Source organism: Adiantum capillus-veneris, chromosome 22 (genome assembly GCF_014529385.1).
Source record: "Adiantum capillus-veneris isolate H3 chromosome 22, ASM1452938v2, whole genome shotgun sequence".
Lineage (NCBI taxonomy): Eukaryota > Viridiplantae > Streptophyta > Polypodiopsida > Polypodiales > Pteridaceae > Adiantum > Adiantum capillus-veneris.
In genome coordinates, this window is record NC_140952.1 from 25,197,558 (window position 1) to 25,214,883 (window position 17,326).

The window sequence follows — 17,326 nt, forward strand, 5'->3', positions numbered from 1 at the left end:
GGCTGTAACAATCCCTGTGCTTTATGCCTGTCAAACTTGACCTTCTAGCATACCAAGCAACTGCGCACAAACTCGTCCACATCCTTCTTGAGTCTCGGCCAAAAGAAGTATCTCTCTACCCCTTTCAGGTGGTAGCAATGCCGCGGTGACCCGTAAAAGGTGGACAGCGGCATTCGGTCATAACCTTTTCCCTCAACGGCTGTGTAACGCACAACATGGTTTTCCTCATCAAGTAGCCATCCCGAATGGAATATGCCACTACTGTCTCCCCATCCCGTATCCGTGTGAAAATGTTTGCAAAATCTGTATCCGTGGCATACTGATCGACCATATCCTCAAAGCTCCTATGATGTATCGCGGAAATAGCTAGAATCAACGGCTTCCGAGACAAAGCATCTGCCACCAAATTCTTCTGTCCATGCACATGGACAATCTGGAAGTGAAACTGTGACAAGATGTTCGCCCACCGCATCTGCATTTTTGATAGCTGCTTCTATGACAAGAAGTAGCATAAACTCTGATGGTCTGTAAAGACAGTAAAATCTGCTCCGAGTAGGTAATGTCGCCATTGAGTAAGAGCATGGATAACTGCCAAAAGCTGTTTCTCATAAATCTGTGCTGTCAATTCCGGCCTTGAGAACAATCGGCTCTCGTAGGCAATGACATGGCCTTCTTGCATTAAGACCGCACCCAGACTACGACCATAAGCATCACAATATACCTCAAATGACTTCTGCAAGTCCGGCAAAGTCAAAACTCGTCTTGTAGTCAATTTCTCTTTCAATGCCTGAAAAGTAGCCATCTCTGTGGGTGCCCACGAGAAAGGGACTCCTTTCTGTGTCAAGATATGCAAAGGGGAAGCAACCTCTGCAAACTTTCTAATGAACCGCCTATAGTACGGACACAAGCCCAAGAAGCTTCTAACTTCATGGACATTCTTCAAATCGGGCTAATCACGGACAGTCTCTACCTTGGCCGGGTCCATCTGCACTCTTGCTGTTGAGACAATGTGTCCCAAAAAGTGTATCTCTGGTAAGAAAAATTCACTTTTCTTCGCATTAAACACTAACTTGTGATCTCGTAATGCCTGAAAGACTTGAAGCAGATGTTCTCTAAGTTGTGCCTCATCCTTGGAGAAAACAATGATGTCGTCAAAGAAAGTGCCAACAAATAGTTTGCACTCTTGAAAAATCCTGTCCATCATCAGGTTAAATGTCGTAGGAGCATTGGTTAGGCGAAAAGGCATCACCAAAAACTCAAATGACCCAAAAGTCGTCCGAAAGGCTGTCTTGTAGACATTTCCCGACGCGATTCGGATCTGATGATATCCACTTTTCAAGGTTATCCTGCTAAAGCACGAGGATCCCTGTAGTCGGTCAAGTATATCATCGATCCTAGGAATCGAAAATCTGTTCTTGATGGTGATTTTGTTGAGAGCTCTATAATCGATGCACATTCTCCAGGATCCGTCTTTCTTCAAAACCAACAACACAGGAGAGCAGTACGGTGAAGTACTAGACTGAACAAGACCCTTTTTCAAGAGGTCTTTCACTTGGTTCATGATTTCTTCGTTCTAGGCTCGTCTCACACGGTAAGGTGGCCGGTTCGGTGGTGTGCTTCCAGCTATCACATCAATGGTATGATCCTCAGGACGAGTGGGTGGTAACTCACCTGGGAGGCACCTCTTGTTTCATGACTGAAGCTCTGCTGCACAAGAATTCATAATGTAAGGAGCAACGACGCGAACCTGCTACTCGCTACTGCTGAACGCCCCCCCACCCTGTTGCGCCATCGCTACTCCCCCCCCCTTGCCCTCGCGCTGTCCCCCGTCCCCGCCTGCCCTCGCGCTGCCTCCCGCCCCTGTCTGCCCTTGAGCGCGGCAGCCCAGCCAGCCCGCCCGCCCCCGTGCTGCCCCTTGCTCGCGCTGCCCCCCTGCCCGCCCGCTGCCCCCCTTTCACACCGCCTTTCCCTCCCCCCGGCCTGCTGCCTCTTGAGATCCCACACTTTGCCTGCCTTATCCGCTTTGCCCCCCCCCCCGTCTTCTTCTTTCGCGAAGATTCCTGCAATTGGCTCTGGCAGCACTTCTTCTTTGGACGTGCTCGGCGCGGTCGGTTGCAGAGTCTCTTCACCGCCCGCTTCTTCGCCACAACAGTAGACACAGATGGAGGCTCCAGCTCCGCCACAGAGGGACTCGTCTGAAGCCCCCTCTCCCGACCCCGCTGAGCCCACCATTCGACTTGCTCTTTCGCCGATAGAGCAAGCGAGCCTAGCCGCAGAGGTAGAGTGCTTGCAGGCGACTTTTGTCATCTGCAAGATTCTCGGCACCCGACCTAGCAGAGGAGAGCTGCGTGACCTTCTCCAGGCCAGCCTTCTCGCAGAGGTGGGCAAGATCTTGGACGTACAGATACTCGGACGAGGTCACTATCAGATCGAGTTTGAGACCTCCGAGATGGCGTCCAAGGTCATCGTCATGAGTGCGTTGACCATCCGAGCAGCACGAGCCCACTTTCAACAGTGGAGACATGGTTTGGACCCTGCCTCGGATGTTCTAGTAGAGGAGGCAGACATCCCCATCTCCGTCTGCTTTCCGGGTTTGAGGAGGGAGTACTTACCACTTTTGTCCAAGATCGGCTCAGCCATTGGGACGGTCCTGGAGATACCTTGCACGACAGCCTTAGTAGCTGCCAAGGCGGCTGGCATTCCCTCAGTTCGCGTTTTGGTCAGAGACACTCACACGCTCCTGAAGATTATTCTTCTGCCTCGGGTGAGTGGGGTTGGTTTAGACAGAGTGTGGAGCATTCGGGCCTCCCGAACCAGTGCTTCATTTGTCGACAAATGGGCCATCTAGCGAAGGCCTGTCCACGGAGGAGGCCTCGACCTACACCACAGCCTCAGCCCTAGCCTGCAAGGGCTGGCTAGCAGACACAAACAGAGACACAGCGCACACATGCAGAGCCACCCTCTAAGCCTTGGGCTCCAGCGGAGGAGGGATGGCAGCAGGTTCGTGGTTGACGACGACAGGGGCCACATCGACAGCCTGGCACTCAGAGTGGTCCTCAGGCGCCTACTCAGTAGCAATGGGTTCCCACGGGGAACCGGTTTGGTTCACTTGAGCAGGATGAGGTCCTTGCTCCAGCCCCACCCCACCTGCACCCTCGACAGCCCCTCCCCCCCCCAAAGTTCCCCCCCTCTTCCTCATCCTCCCCCTCGCCTCCTGCTCCCGCCGCCTCTTCCCCCCGCCCCTCTACCTCTGCCGCTCCCCTCCGCCCCTCTTCTCCACTGCTCCCCCCTGCTCCTTCTCCCCCCCCTCTCGCTCCAATTCCAAAGTCGACCCAGGGGGCAGGGCCTTCTCCGACTGCTAGGCGCCTTTGCTACGAGTCGCTTGCGAGAGAGGGACAGCCTTTCTTGCAGCCCCCTCTACAGGTACAGACGTCTCCCCTTGCGGCTATCCCTCGGGGTCTGACGAGCATTGACATCCGGCGCCGATGGGACTTCTTCGACTACGACTTTACTCGTTTTCTCGGCGACCCCTCAGCAGACCACAAGGTAGCCTGCTTTAGGATCCATATTTGTTCCTTGCAGCTAGGGAGACAGAGGCCTTGGACTCAACAGTTGGCTTCTCCTTTCCCCTTTGCGGCAGATACCAGATAGAGTGGACTCTCGACTCAGTGTTGGGATGGTTGCATACACAGAACCTAGAGTTCTCTCACCACATGGGAGAACTAGGAGTTACAGACATGCTTCAAACTTTGTGGCCATTGGCAAAGTTGGCGGTGACACGCCTAGATTCAACAGGATGTAGACACATTGTGGTTTACTTCTTTGCCGATACACAGTGCTTGCCATGCTATGTATACATTCATGAGGACTCCTGGACAGAGGAGGTTGCTTTACGTACGGCTCGCTCTGCTTGGACTTGGGCCAGGCACTCGTCGTAGTCATGCCTATCTAGAGGACGCTCAGATGCGGATTACTCCCCATCCAAGCCAGCCTCGAAGATAGCTCGTCTCACTGCTGTGGAAACATCTGTTCTCTCTCGCTCCCCATGAGGATCGTCTCATGGAACGTGCAGGGACTAGGTGGGCCCCAGTTTCAGCGTCAGCGGGGCCGACTGTGTCAGGAGCTTCAACGTTGCCTTGTGGGAGGAGAGATCTATCTCCTTATGCTTCAGGAGCACCATCTGTGTGAGAGCCGCATTAGACGTTGTGGTCAGCTCTTGCGTGGACGATATGATACTTTTTGGTCACTGCTTTTGGACCTGGAGGCATCTAGGGTGGGGTATGTATGACTATTGCGGACTCTTTGCAGCAGGCTATTGTGGGCAGAGGGATTATTGTGCCAGGCAGGGCTCAGTGGATTACTATGCAAATTTAGGGTTGCCTAGTGGGCTTCCTGAACATCTATGCGCCCAATGTGGCGAGTGCTCGAGTAGAGTTTTGGTCACGGATAGTAGGATCTCTGCTGCAGGCAGAACACTGGTGCATAGGAGGGGACTTCAACATGTTGGAGGACCCTTCTGACAGGATTGGTGGTAGCCATGCTACTGTGCATGGAGTTAAGCTGGCAACTTGGGAGAGGTTTTGTATGACTCTGAGGGTCTCGGATGTTTGGCAGCACTCTTGTTTTGTGAGGCCCCCCGACAGCCTTACCTTCTCTTGTTCGGACCGCAGAGTGGAAGGAGTGAATCTATCGTAGATAGATCGCTTCTACACTAGTGACCATTTTAGTAACTTGGGAGGGACAATGGGCATTCTGGCAGGGACTTCCTTCTCGGACCATGCACCAATGATCCTCACAGTGGCAGACAGGCAGAGGAGTGGGAGTACGATGCTTCGCATCCCAGAGAGGGTCTTGTTGGACTCAGCACTCAGAGAGCGGGTAGAGTCTCTCTGGACAGAGAGCTTGGACAGGCAGGATTCTCCTGCTGACAGAGTGGCCTTAGGCCTAGCTCAGATTAGTCGTTTCTTTCTCCAGGAGTCTCTGGCTCGCCGGGCTGCAACGAGAGAGGAGGAGCAGCGTCTCAGATGGGGCATTGCTTCGTTACAGAGGATGAAGGAGCAACATGCAGACATTCCTTGGTTGGAGGAGCAGCTACAGCAGGCTCGACAGGATCTTGTTAGCACAGAGGAGAGGCGACATGAGTTTGCTTTCCATTGACAGGCATCTCAGTGGACCTAGGTGGGCGACAGAGTGACTGGTTCTTTGTTTGAGGCAGTGGGACCTCGGCATTCGCATGCCAAGGTCAGTCAGTTGAGGAGGCCCGATGGGTCAGTTGCTTCTGAGTCCGAGGATATGCGTGCAGTTGCTACTGACTCCCGCGAGTTACTGGCTGCAGAGCCCCAGTCAGAGCATCAGGATGCATGTAGGGAGCAGCTTTGGGCACAGATGCCTTGTCTTGGGACTGAGGAGATGCGTCAAAGGCTTGAGCTGCCACTTCAGCTTGAGGAGCTGCACACGGCTCTTAGGGCCCTCCTCTGTGGTAGCTGTTCAGGTGAGGATGGGCTGACTCCCAGTTTTTTCCTGGAGTACTGGGACCTGCTTGGCCAGATCTCTCTAGTGCTTGCCAGTACATTTTGCACACAGGAGTGATGCCTGACAGCATGAGTGAGGGCCTGATCTACCTCATTCCCAAGGAGGGTGGCTCCTTGGATGAGATTCTACAGCGGCGCCCCATCACCATCCTCAACTAAGCCTACAAAATTCTTGCCAAGGCTCTGAGTTTGAGGATTCAGCCACTTCTAGAGAGCCTTATACATGGGACTCAAACAGGTTTTGTCAAGGAACGCAGTATCCTTGACAACATCTTTACTTTTTGGGAGGCTTCTACCCTAGCACGGCTCCATGGTGAGGACCTAGTGATTCTTCTTCTCGATTTTGAGAAGGCATACGACAAAGTTGACTGGGACTTTCTAGAGGGCACTCTACGCAGGATGGGCTTCTCAGATGCTTGGATCAAAGGGGTGTCAGCTTTGTAAAGACAGGCTCACAGTCAGGTACTTTTGGCAGGAGGTAGAGGTGATTGCTTCATGCTCACACGTTCGGTCAGACAGGGCTGTTCTCTTGCCCCTTTCCTCTTTCTGTTCTATGCGGAGGCGAGGTTTTTGGTGTCATAGCAGGTTGGTCTACGGGGCTTAGCACTCCCTATTCGGGGAGATGAGCTATTGGACGCTGAGTTTGCCGACGACTCAGCCTTGTACTTAGATGGCCATGAGGCCAACTTTCACATGTGTGAGCAGGCTCTGGACACCTTCTGTTGTGCATCGCGTGCACTGATTAACTGGAGAAACACAGTGGCTTTCTCGGTTGGTAGTGCTCCTGTGCCCGATTGGATGCCAGGAGAGGGTTTTAGGTGGATTCCCCCAGGGATTGCATCTCGGTACTTGGGCTGTCAGGTTGGTTTAGACTTGTCTCCCGAGCAGCAGATTGCTCCCCTTCTCCTATCAATCAGGAGAAAGTTGTTACATTGGAGCTCAGCCTGACTTTCTTTGGCTGGCAGAGTAGTAGTAGCCAACCAGGTGTTGTTGGCGACTATGTGGTACATCACTTCTTGTTGGATCTTCTCGAGTTCTTGTATCAGCCAGGTAGAGCGGCTGATCAGGAACTTCCTTTGGTCAAGACGTGACACTCAGATAGCCCGAGCCAAAGTGGCTTGGCAGGTCATCACTCTTCCTTGTTCACAGGGAGGGCTTGGGATCATTGAACCAACACAGCAGAGTAGAGCCCTTCTTGGGAAGTTCATCGTTAGAGGACTTCTTCCAGGTGAGGAGCCCTGGAAGGAGTTCTTGCTACAGCGGCTTCGTGCTAGGGTGCCCCAGGCAGGAGGCCCTTGGCAACCTTCGACCAGATGGATCTTCATAGAGATGCGCAGAGTTGGTTTGAGCAGGAGACTGGAGGACCGCTTCGCTATGTTTTTGCTTCGATCTTGGGAGCTCTTGCGGCGAGGCCTAGAGCAGAGACAGCCTACTTGTACGAAGGAGCGCTTATGGCAGCCCTTGTCTGGAACCCCATGGTTAGCACTCAGAGAGGCCACTTGGTTGGTAGTCAGCCTCATGTTTCGTGGGGTCCCATGGCAACGGGTCTAGGGCGCTCTCTAGGTGACTGGTTAGAGTTCACAGGCTTGTCAGAGGAGGTGTAGGGATTCCAGCTACAGGGCATTAGAGGGGTGCAGAGCATGTGCCAGGACATCTCAGAGGCAGTTCCAACTGAGTGGCTTACGTCTCTTGAGCCAGTAGCACCCAGGTGGATGGGAGCCTTCACACGATTGGAGGTTCTCATCTCAGTTAGGGCCCGCTCAGAGACTGTTCCATCCCTTTTCTTCGAGCTTCAGGGTGCGGGACGCCTATAGCGAGTTGCAATAGAGGCCCCGCAGATGGCAGAGTGTTGTTTTCAGAGGATCCGAGTAGTGGGCATCTGTGGGAGGACTTGTGTCATAGATCCTGACCCAGCAGCTCTTGAGACTGGACGCTAGAGGCTATGGGCTTGGGAGTGTTGTCCATTGGCACGAGTACAGTGGGATCCTGGTGAGTGGCTCTGGAGGGACCCCTTCTCTTCTGTAGACCACCCAGGTGTCCTGTTCTTTCAGTACACTGTTCGACTGGGACGTCATATACTAGCAGCACAAAGAGAGGCCCGCCCCGCTACAGCACCTCATTGGCAAGAGGAGGGTCTCACAACAGATTTCTTGGCAGCCTTCTGGGAGAGGTTGTGGGACTCCAGACAGCCGAGGCGAGTCACCTTGTTTCAGTGGCTGGTCGCACACAGAGCTACAGCAGTTGGAAGCTGGCTAGTGTATAGTGGTCTCTCGGCCACATGTGCAGCTTGTGACCATCTTGTGGAGAGTCAGCGTCACTGTCTTTGGGACTGTCCCTCGGCCCAGCAGGTGTGGCTACGTGTGCTTCGACTGATGCCTGCTCTCTCCACGGCTCGACAGTACACTTGGGGAGCAGCGGCTTGGTCCACCCTCACGGGCCCGACACTTCAGTTTGAGCTATCTTCCACCAGCAGGATGATAGTGATGCAGGAGGGGCGACCTACACTCCACCTTGCTACAGAGCTTACTCCACAGGAGTGGTGCAGTGAGAGAGAGGAGTGTGGGGAGCTCATCAGTGGCTTGACACCCTGGTTCATCTGGCGGGCCCGTTGCTTCCGCATCTTTGAGGCTCGCCATGTGCCATCAGCAGAGACTGTTCGTGATTTTTGGCTAGAGCTGATCCATACTCTCAGAGGACAGCTTGAGGGACTACAGGGCAGCTCCGACTGCATGCAGGAGCGCAGAGAGGCTTTCCTTCGACTCTGGCGTCGTGGGATTTTTTACACCATGGTCCAGGGTGTACTCTTATGGCACTACCGACCACCTGTGTGGCTTTTCCCTCCCCCCATTTCTTGATTTAGGCCCATTGTACATATGCTGGTTTTTTCATTGGGAGAGTCTCCCATCATGGTTGTTGTAGCCCTCTCTTGAAGAGGTGGTTGTAGTCCTATGGGCAGTTTTAGTAACTAATAGAAGGATCTTTTTCTAGGGGAAAAAAAAAAAACTCACCTGGCAGGCCCTCTAAGAGCAATCGGCATGAGTGTGGAGAAAATCTTGGCGTTTTTATCAAGTTCAGACATATTTGTCCTATTCTCATCATTCATCTCTCTCAAAAAGATTGAGTAAACAAACATAGTGCATTTCATTAATTTTGAAATGGCCGAAGCCGATACAATAGGGACAAACTCGCCCTTAAGTTTTACATCGAGTACAATGGTTCTGCCCTTCTCTATGGTCAAAATTGCTTTCCTCGCCCGATAGTCGACCACGGCGTTGTTCTTGTGGTACCAGGGAATTCCCAAGTGAACATCACAGCCTTCCAAAGGCATTATGTAAAGGTCCTCATGCCCCAAATACCCCTGACAATGCAACCAAAGTTTGCCAATGACAGGTGTAATGGCTACGTCCCTGCCGGGTGCCACTAGAACTGCCTTTGCTAATGGTCCCATCCGATCGGGTGTAATCTCGAGCCGTGCCGCCAATTCCGATGAAATGAAGTTGGCCTTTGCTCCTCCATCAAAGAAAATGAGGACGTCTTGGTTTTTCAGTTTGCCCCACACTCGGCAAAGTTCTGTACTCTCGTCCATCGTGCTGGGGTTAGTACCCACGCAATCTCGAACCAGTCCTGTTTTCATCTTGCCTTTTCTTCCACGTTCCTTAGTTGCTCTCGAACTCTCAGGCCTTTCATCGTCCTTGTCGCTCTGTTCTTTCGGTGCCTTTGCAGGGCACTTCGCGGAGATATGCCCAGTTTCCTCGCATCCAAAGCACTTCCCTTCCTTGATGTAGAGAGCTCTCTCTTGAAGAGTGAGTTTGGGTCGCGCATCCTTTTCTTTATTTTTTGGGTTGCTCTTCCTCTTTCTACTTTCATTTTCCGAAGTCTGTTCGGCCCTTTGCGTCATGTTTCATCTGTGGGGTAGGTCAAACTGCCTGAGTGAATAGCAAAACCCCGTTTCGCATGACTCATCATCTCCTGAATGGAAGCTGACTTTTGTTCTAAGCAGTGATCTCGGATCTCTGTAGGAAGACCTAAGGTAAACTGCTCAATCTGTTCTTTGAACGAGATCTTCTTAAATGAAGAGGCAGGTAGAAAAGGGCTCCAGAATCTCTCGCAATAAGCGTCCACTGTATCCTTCTTAGATGGTTCCAAGCAGTTCGTATGTCGCGTTCATACTCTCGAGTCAGCCAAGAAGAAATAAAAAGCCTTTTGAATTTCAACCATTTAATTGGCGCTGTCTTGTTTAATAGTAGCGTGGACCACCAAGTTCGAGCATTTCCCTTAAAATAAGAGGCAGCCCTCCGAATCTTGGAGTGCTCTGAGTAATGCCCTCCTGAGAAAGCTATGTCAAACTGCTGTATGAAAGACAAAGCCTTCGAAGCATCTCTATAACCAGAAAACGTGTCAAATTTGATTGACTGTCCACCTTCCTTAAACTCTCGGACTTTCTTGCTTTTATCTTTTAGAAAGTCATATTGGTTGGCTTTATACAAATTCTTCTTTGCATAAAAACTGTTATCGTCAGAGTTCGAACTATCTGAAGACGAGTCCTCTGTAGAACTGTCAACCACGGGGCGAGATTTAGGCTTCTTTGCCTTTTCTTACCCTTTTCGAAGCTTTGCTTTTTGCTTCGCTTTTCACCTTTTCTGTCTTCTTCGCTCGAGTCAGAAGAGTTAGAAGAACTGTCAGAAGAAGAAGAAGAAGAAGAAGAAGAAGAATTGGGTACTCCTCCAACTCGAACACGCTTCTTCTGTTTTCTTCCCGACTCAAATGTAGACTGACGACCCAAATAACCCGGAAGTCAGCGCCTTTCTTCTGCTTGTTGTCGTGCTTTTTTAGCTTTGTTCTGCGCGTCAAAAAGCTGAGCAATTTGTGCAACAACCACCTCTTCTAATTCTTGCTCTGTATACATCCTTCGAGTAGGAGGTTTCTTCAGGGCCGGTTTGAGGGGTGGTTTTGTGGTCTGCCGCCACTGTGAGTGCACCTCGTCGAAGGAGGTTTGGCTCATAAATTTTGCCAATTTCGGGTCCTTCGCAAAATTTAGCATCATCTTTGTTGCATCGCCGATCAACCGTCGACGCTCCATCTCTTCGAGCTCCGCCTGAGTAGGCCGAGGCGGGCCATACTCGCGTGAATTGTCGTCGTGATCTCTTCCCGCATCGCCGGATGCAGAGGAAGTCGACTGATCTCTGCTTGAAGCCATAGGTGCCGCGTGAAAAGGGTCGGATTTTCCGTGGAAGAGAAATCGGCCGTGCTCTGATACCACTGTAACAGACTTTTCCAAGTCGAGATTCTACCGCGACACCACAAGAATACACTTCAAAACAGTTCACAGTTCACAATTGATTCGACATTGGCCCTGCGGAGTTCTGTGCCTAGAGATATTGGCCCCAAAGACTTACACCCCTTTGGGTATTTCTTTTTGTATTAATCTGTAACTCAAAGTACAAATGAGTTGTTGGGACTCACTCTTCAGACTCTGCGTCCAGATGCTCTGAGAAGTGAGAGCCCAAGCCACTAATATATAGGTTTACAAGGGATGCTAAAAGCAGAGCCCAAAAGCTTCAAAATCAAAAGCTGTAAAAATAAAGCATGCTGAATATTTTCTCTCACAAGGTCTCTTAGGGAAAAATAAAGCAAGTCTCTCTCTTTCTCCTTGCCGCAGACAAAAATAAAGCAAGTCTCTCTCTTTCTCCTTGCCGTAGACAAAAATAAAGCATTGCAACTTTTAGCGTGGAGTTTTTCAGCCAGCACTTGTGTAAGCTTTTTCCCAGTGCTAAAAAGCAAAAACTGGCCCGCACTGCTTTTCCGTACAACTGCTGCCGCAAATGGCGGGCGTCCGTACAGCAGGCCACGTCAGCCACGTCCGTACAGCAGCCCCGAACCTGCCACATCAGCACTTCCATGTGGGGGTTCCTGCAAGAGATGGTGTGTGTGTGTATGTACTGGGCAGCCACGTCACCGGTTTGTGACATGGTTCAACCCCTTTTAGAAGGGAAGCTTAGAGAAACCATTAAACATATGAGCAAAGGAAAAACCCTTGGGGTTGATGGCTGCCCAATGAATTTTATATGGAATTTCAAGATTTTTTCATCCCTCACATTTTTTAAGTCTAGCAAGAAGCTGTTAGAGTTGTACCTCTTCCTTCCAAGACCAACATTGGAGTAATTAGATTGATTCATAAAAAGGGGAAAGGGAGGACCTATCCAACTGGAGACCTATATCCTTTCTGACTTTTCTTTATAAGGTCTTCTCTCACACTCTAGCTAGAAGACTCAGCCCTATCATGGACCAGATCATCTTGAATGAACGGAAGCCATAAAGGGAAGATACATCTTGGATGCAATAATCACATTGTGGGAAGCCATGGATCATGCTCAGAACTGGCTCAGAATTTCGATTTCTATAAAGATTTTGATAAACCTTATGATAGGATGGAATGTGATTTCATTTTGCAGTCTCTACATGACATTGGATGTGGCGATATATTTCTCAGATTTGTTCATATTTTACTGGCCAATGCCATAGCCAGGGTAACCATTAATGGTCAACTTTTAGATTCCATTTTTCTTAGCAGGTCAATAAGGCAGGGATGCCCTCTGGCCCAGTTACTGTATGCAATCAGCTCTGATGCACTAGGATGGATTGTCAAGGATTTTATCAATAAAGGTCCGATTAAAGGAATCAATGTCCCTAACTCTCCTTCTCAGCTATGTTTGCGATAGTTTGCTGATGACACAAACTTAGTAATGGCAAATGATTTGAGTTATATACAAAACTTCTGGGACTGCCTTACCACATTTTATTTGGCCAGTGGTCCAATAATTAATCATCAGAAGACTAGTTTCAAATCTTCAGATGGCTCTCTTCCTAATTTGGTGGTTGAAGCTGGCTGCAAAGAAATCAAAGATGGAGAAGTTTTTAGGCTTCTAGCCATCCCATGGGCTTCAACATTTCCTCAGCTCAAAGATTCGACTGGGTGCTGGATAAATTAAAAAAAAATCTCTTTGGTTGGCAAGCCATGCAAGGAGTCTTGTCTTCAAGAGTCTTTGTATTAAATCATTACCTTCTATCATCTTTAATCTACTTTCTCTGCTGTTGGAAGCTTTCACAGGCTCAGCTCAACAAGATAATGCAACTATCCAGGAGATTCCTATGGGGAGGCATTGACACCTACAGCAAGGTTGCTAAGGTAAAATCGGAGGTGTGCTCTCCCCCCAAAAAATCAGGGTGGACTGGCATTCTAGATGTCACCAAGCAGGCACATAAGCTAGCAGCCAAATGAATTATGAGATCAATGGATTCTGATGACTATTGGGCCTGTCTTATTAAGAAAGATATACAAACCTTTTCTCGGGTATCCTACCCCAGCTGGAAAGGCTTCTTCCTCAGAGATATCATTACTTCACCTTTTTCTTTTAAACATGTAGGTTCAGTACTGGTCAAAAGAATGTGGAACTCTTGGTTTGAGATTAAGAAGGAGGTTGTCCTCCCCTCCCATCTAGCATCCAACTTTTTTTTTTTTTTGCAGGACTCTGTGGGGGTTGGTCAACTTGTAAACTCTAGAACTCACTAGAAGCTCTCATAAATCATTCAGATTGGGTATCCAGAGCTAGAAGGATGTGTATAAGGATTGTAAATGGATGTCCAATGTTACCATTATGCAAGAGTATGGACTGTCCAAGGCTACCGCAGAGGCAATCACTCTCCTCTATTCCCCAGCAAGTGGTGCATAAATTAGGTGGCCACAGTGATGCCTACGCGTGGCTCTTTCCAGATGGTACGCGGCCCTTGCCCGACCATTTCATGGCTAATATTTGGAAGAGATAATCACCTCTCCTATGGGCCCTCTATTGTGTTGTAATTTTTTTAAAAGCATCAAAAAGCATGTTTTTTTGTGCTTTCTAGGGAAATCCTTGATCTCCTCTTCCTCTTGTCGTTTCTTCATTCAACCCTCCATCTGTAGGTTCATGTAGGTCCGGTTTTTTCTCAAGAAAAGGGGAATTTTTTTTTGTAGATTATGAAAGCGCCATCTTGCTCTGTCGGCTCTTGAGGGAGTAGTATGCTTCAAAAAAGCACACGCCTAATACCATTGTAACGGGACGACACCACGTGCCGACGGACAAGAACAGATAGAACAGACTTTAGGCACTGAGCTAAAAGAGAGAGACAATCCACACGAGACACGGAGAGGCGGATCCCAGAAGGCACTGACCCCAAACCTTGGCATCCCTTTCGGCATTCCTTATATTGCTTTTACAAAGTAAAATCTCTGGAACTCTGCTCTGCTTCTCCATGCAATACAAACCCCACACAACATATTTAAAAGCCCTTGGCCTATCCAAAAGCATCTCACATAAAAAGCATTAGTTCTAAAAGCATCTATCCAAAAGCAAGCACCTTGCTTTATTTTAGGATTTAGGTCTCTTGGCCAATGATATGTAAGTTGATTAGGTCTCTTGGCCAATGATATGTAAGTTGATTAGGTTAGGATTTTTAATCATAACCCCTTTTGTCTTTTAGGCCCCTCTGTCATCTTCAATAGGTTGGTATTTTCTTCTTTTACTAGGGTTTAGGCCCCTCGGTTGAGATCTGCAGGTTGGCTAGGGTTAGGCTTAGGGAGTCTTAACCCCCTTGGTCTTTAGTGGTTGACATGTCAGCAGTTTGTGACACTGAGAGTTAGCCAGAGGCTCAAGTTTTTAATTATTTCAATAGGATTTTTGTCAAGAAAAAAGTTGTTTACCTTCTTTGGAAATAAGTAGGCCGGAACTTTGAGTTGTTGGTTTATGAAGTGGTTGAAAAAAATCTTAAACTAGCCACTTTTTAGAGAGCCGGGTATTTTGATTGGATGCAAGAACGGTTTTTTGTGAGAACTAGTGAGCTGTTTTGTTGAGAGCAAGAAGGGTACTCTCACAGAAAGGTAGTCTAGCCTAGGTCTACCCACCTCTTGGTCCACTAATCCTGGTCCACTCTAATAGCGGACTACTATAATATACCATCCACGTCCAATCCACCGTCTTCCATTGGTGCGACCACTGACTCCATTGGTGGATTGCGTTGAAGCAAGTAGTGATGCATCATGGCTTTGATCTAAATATTGTGCATGTAATGGTACTCTCGGGGAATCGACCACTTACCGTACGTGCAGGAGAAGGGAGGAGAGCGAAAGGGGGGGGGGGAGGCGGATAAGTGAATAAGTCAGGGGTAGGCCTCCGATAATTTCACCTTCTAAACTTTTAAGTAGAGGAGTGGGAAATAAGTCTCACTAGAAGAGGGAGGGAGAACTCAGAAAGGGGACAGAGAAGAGATAGAGATGTACTAAAAGGAGAGGAACCTATATTGTCTCTTTAAAGTCTACCAATAACATGTATCCCCATTGCCATATATTGAGAGAGATTTTGATAACTACATAAGATCTTTGATATTACAAGACTAAACCGTTTTCACATAGATCACCTCAACTTTATTATTACTCACATGCTACATTGACGATAACCTAATAATAAGTACTTCTTATTTTTGTTCTTTCTTATGATTTTAGGGTCCTTGAGACTTAGGAATAAGGACCATCAAGGTATGATGACATAAACTAATGCTAAAAGAACGGAAGATAGTATTACTTCGCAATAGATTCAGCCATGGTATGTTTTCAAAGAATCATACAAAACCTTATATGTAAAATAGGAATACAATAATTTTATTCACTATACCTCTTTCAAGCAAAAGAAGGGGGTGATAATTACCATATACTAGTCATAAATAGAGGATTTTCTAATACTTTCCGCTTGCAGCGGCATGTCCTTTTCTGTAAGGAGTGGATCCCCCAAGGAGGGACTACTCAAGCTCAGTAGTATCTCGTAGGGATAAAATGTGTCTACCTTGGGTAGACTAGAGAAAGTCCAGGTCCTTGAATTGCAGGCAAGAAAGACATCCACTCCGAAAGCAAGTCCGAAAATGAAAACAATGAGGATGCCATTTGTAAGGGGAAGGGAAATTTCAAATAAAAGAAGAACTGAAACAAAAGATCACCATTTACAAAGTTCAGAAAAAACTTCACCGTAGAGCACTTTGTAACTCAAATCTATATAGTTTGGGAATTAGAGAACACATATGTAAGAGATTGTGTTGATAGCATCATGCAGAAGTGTGGGCTAAGAGGAGAGCTTCAATCTGGAAGGGATTTGATATGATGGGTATCGAAGAAGAGACAAGAACGGCTGCTGTCCGTTACCTCCCTCCCCCCTTGCTTTCGCCATCGCTGCCCCCTGCCCTCGCGTAGCCTCCGTGTTCTCCTCCTCCTACGCGCAGCCCTCAGCCCTCCCCCTGCACGCTGAACCTGCCCGCAGCTCCATCCGCAGCCTCACCCACCCGCTGCTCCACTCGCTGCCCTCCTGCTACCCCTGCCCGCTGCCCTCGCCATTGCCTAATCCCGCCTGTCGTCAGCCCGCTGCCCACCCGTCCCCCGCCGCTGCCTAGCCCCCCACCTGCCTGCCCTTTGCCTCATCCGCCTGCATTCGCTTGCAATCCGTCTTCCATTCTTTCCTGCTTGTCGGGTCTCGCCGGCACCCTCGACGTGCTCTGTCCAACAGGATTTCCCTCGTTCATTGATGCTCCTCCGCTTTTCTTCGCAACAACAGACACAAATGGAGGCATGCTCCACCACAGAGGGACTCCAATGAAGCCCCCTCGCGCGACCCCGCTGAGCCCACCATTCGACTTGCTCTCTCACCGACAGAGCAAGCGAGCCTATCCGTAGAGGTGGACCGCTTGCAGGCGACTTCCGTCATCTGCAAGATTATCAATAATAGACCCAGTAGAGGAGAGCTGCGTGATCTTCTCCACGCCCGCCTCCTCGCAGAGGTGGGTAAGATCTTGGACGTTCAGTTCCTTGGACGCAACTACTACCAGATAGAGTTTGTGACCTCCGAGATGGCATCCAAGGTCATCGTGATGAGCCCCCTGACCATCCGAGCAGTTCGAGCCCACTTTCGACAATGGAGACATGGTTTTGACCCAACTTCAGATGTTTTGGTAGAGGAGGCAGACAGACCTTCCCATCTCCGTCTGTTTTCTTGGTTTGAGGAGGGAGTACCTACCACTTCTGTCCAGGATCTGTCCAGGATAGGCTTAGCCATTGGGACTGTCTTGGAGACACCTCGCACGGCAGCCTCAGTAGCTCCCAAGTCGGCCGGCATTCCCTCAGTTTGTGTTCTGGTTAGGGACACCCACACTCTCCCGAAGGTCATCCTTCTTCCTCGGGTGAGTGGGGGTTGGTTTAGACAGAGCGTGGAGTATTCAGGCCTCCCGAATCAGTGCTTCATTTGTTGACAGATGGGCCATCTTGCGAACGCCTGTCCACGGAGGAAACCCCGACCTACACCACAGGCCCAGCCCTAGCCCTCAAAGGTTGGCCAGCAGCAGTAGGCAGAGACACAGAGCACATAGGCAGAGCCACCCTCCGAGCCTGGGACTCAAGCAGAGGATGGATGGCAGCAAGTTCGTGGTTAACGCCGACAGGGCCCACCGCAACAGCCTGGCACTCAAAGTCGTCGAGCCTCCACCTCAGCCTCACCCTCGACAACCCCCCCTCCCCCCAAGTTCCCCCCCTCCTCCCCTCCCACACCCCCCCCTCCCGCTCCAGTTCCGCAGTCGACCCAGGGGGCAGGGCCATTCTCGGCTGCTAGGAGATCTCTTGGCAGCGCCTTTGCCACGAGTCGCTTGGCGAGAGAGGGACAACCTTTCTTGCGACCCCCTCTACTGGTGCAGACGTCTTCCTTTGCAGAAGTTCCTCGTGGTTTGAC

The 17,326-nt window shown here is 49.7% G+C and overlaps 1 protein-coding gene across 1 annotated transcript; it reads left to right on the forward strand.

Moving 5' to 3' along the window:
• Positions 1-3,337: 3,337 nt before the first annotated feature.
• Positions 3,338-13,415, forward strand: LOC147429055 (uncharacterized). Its single transcript, XM_086495535.1, has 2 exons — positions 3,338-12,951; positions 13,057-13,415. The coding sequence occupies exon 1, from the start codon at positions 4,744-4,746 to the stop codon at positions 5,155-5,157; it is 414 nt and encodes a 137-aa protein (XP_086351661.1). The 5' UTR covers positions 3,338-4,743; the 3' UTR covers positions 5,158-12,951; positions 13,057-13,415.
• Positions 13,416-17,326: the final 3,911 nt, after the last annotated feature.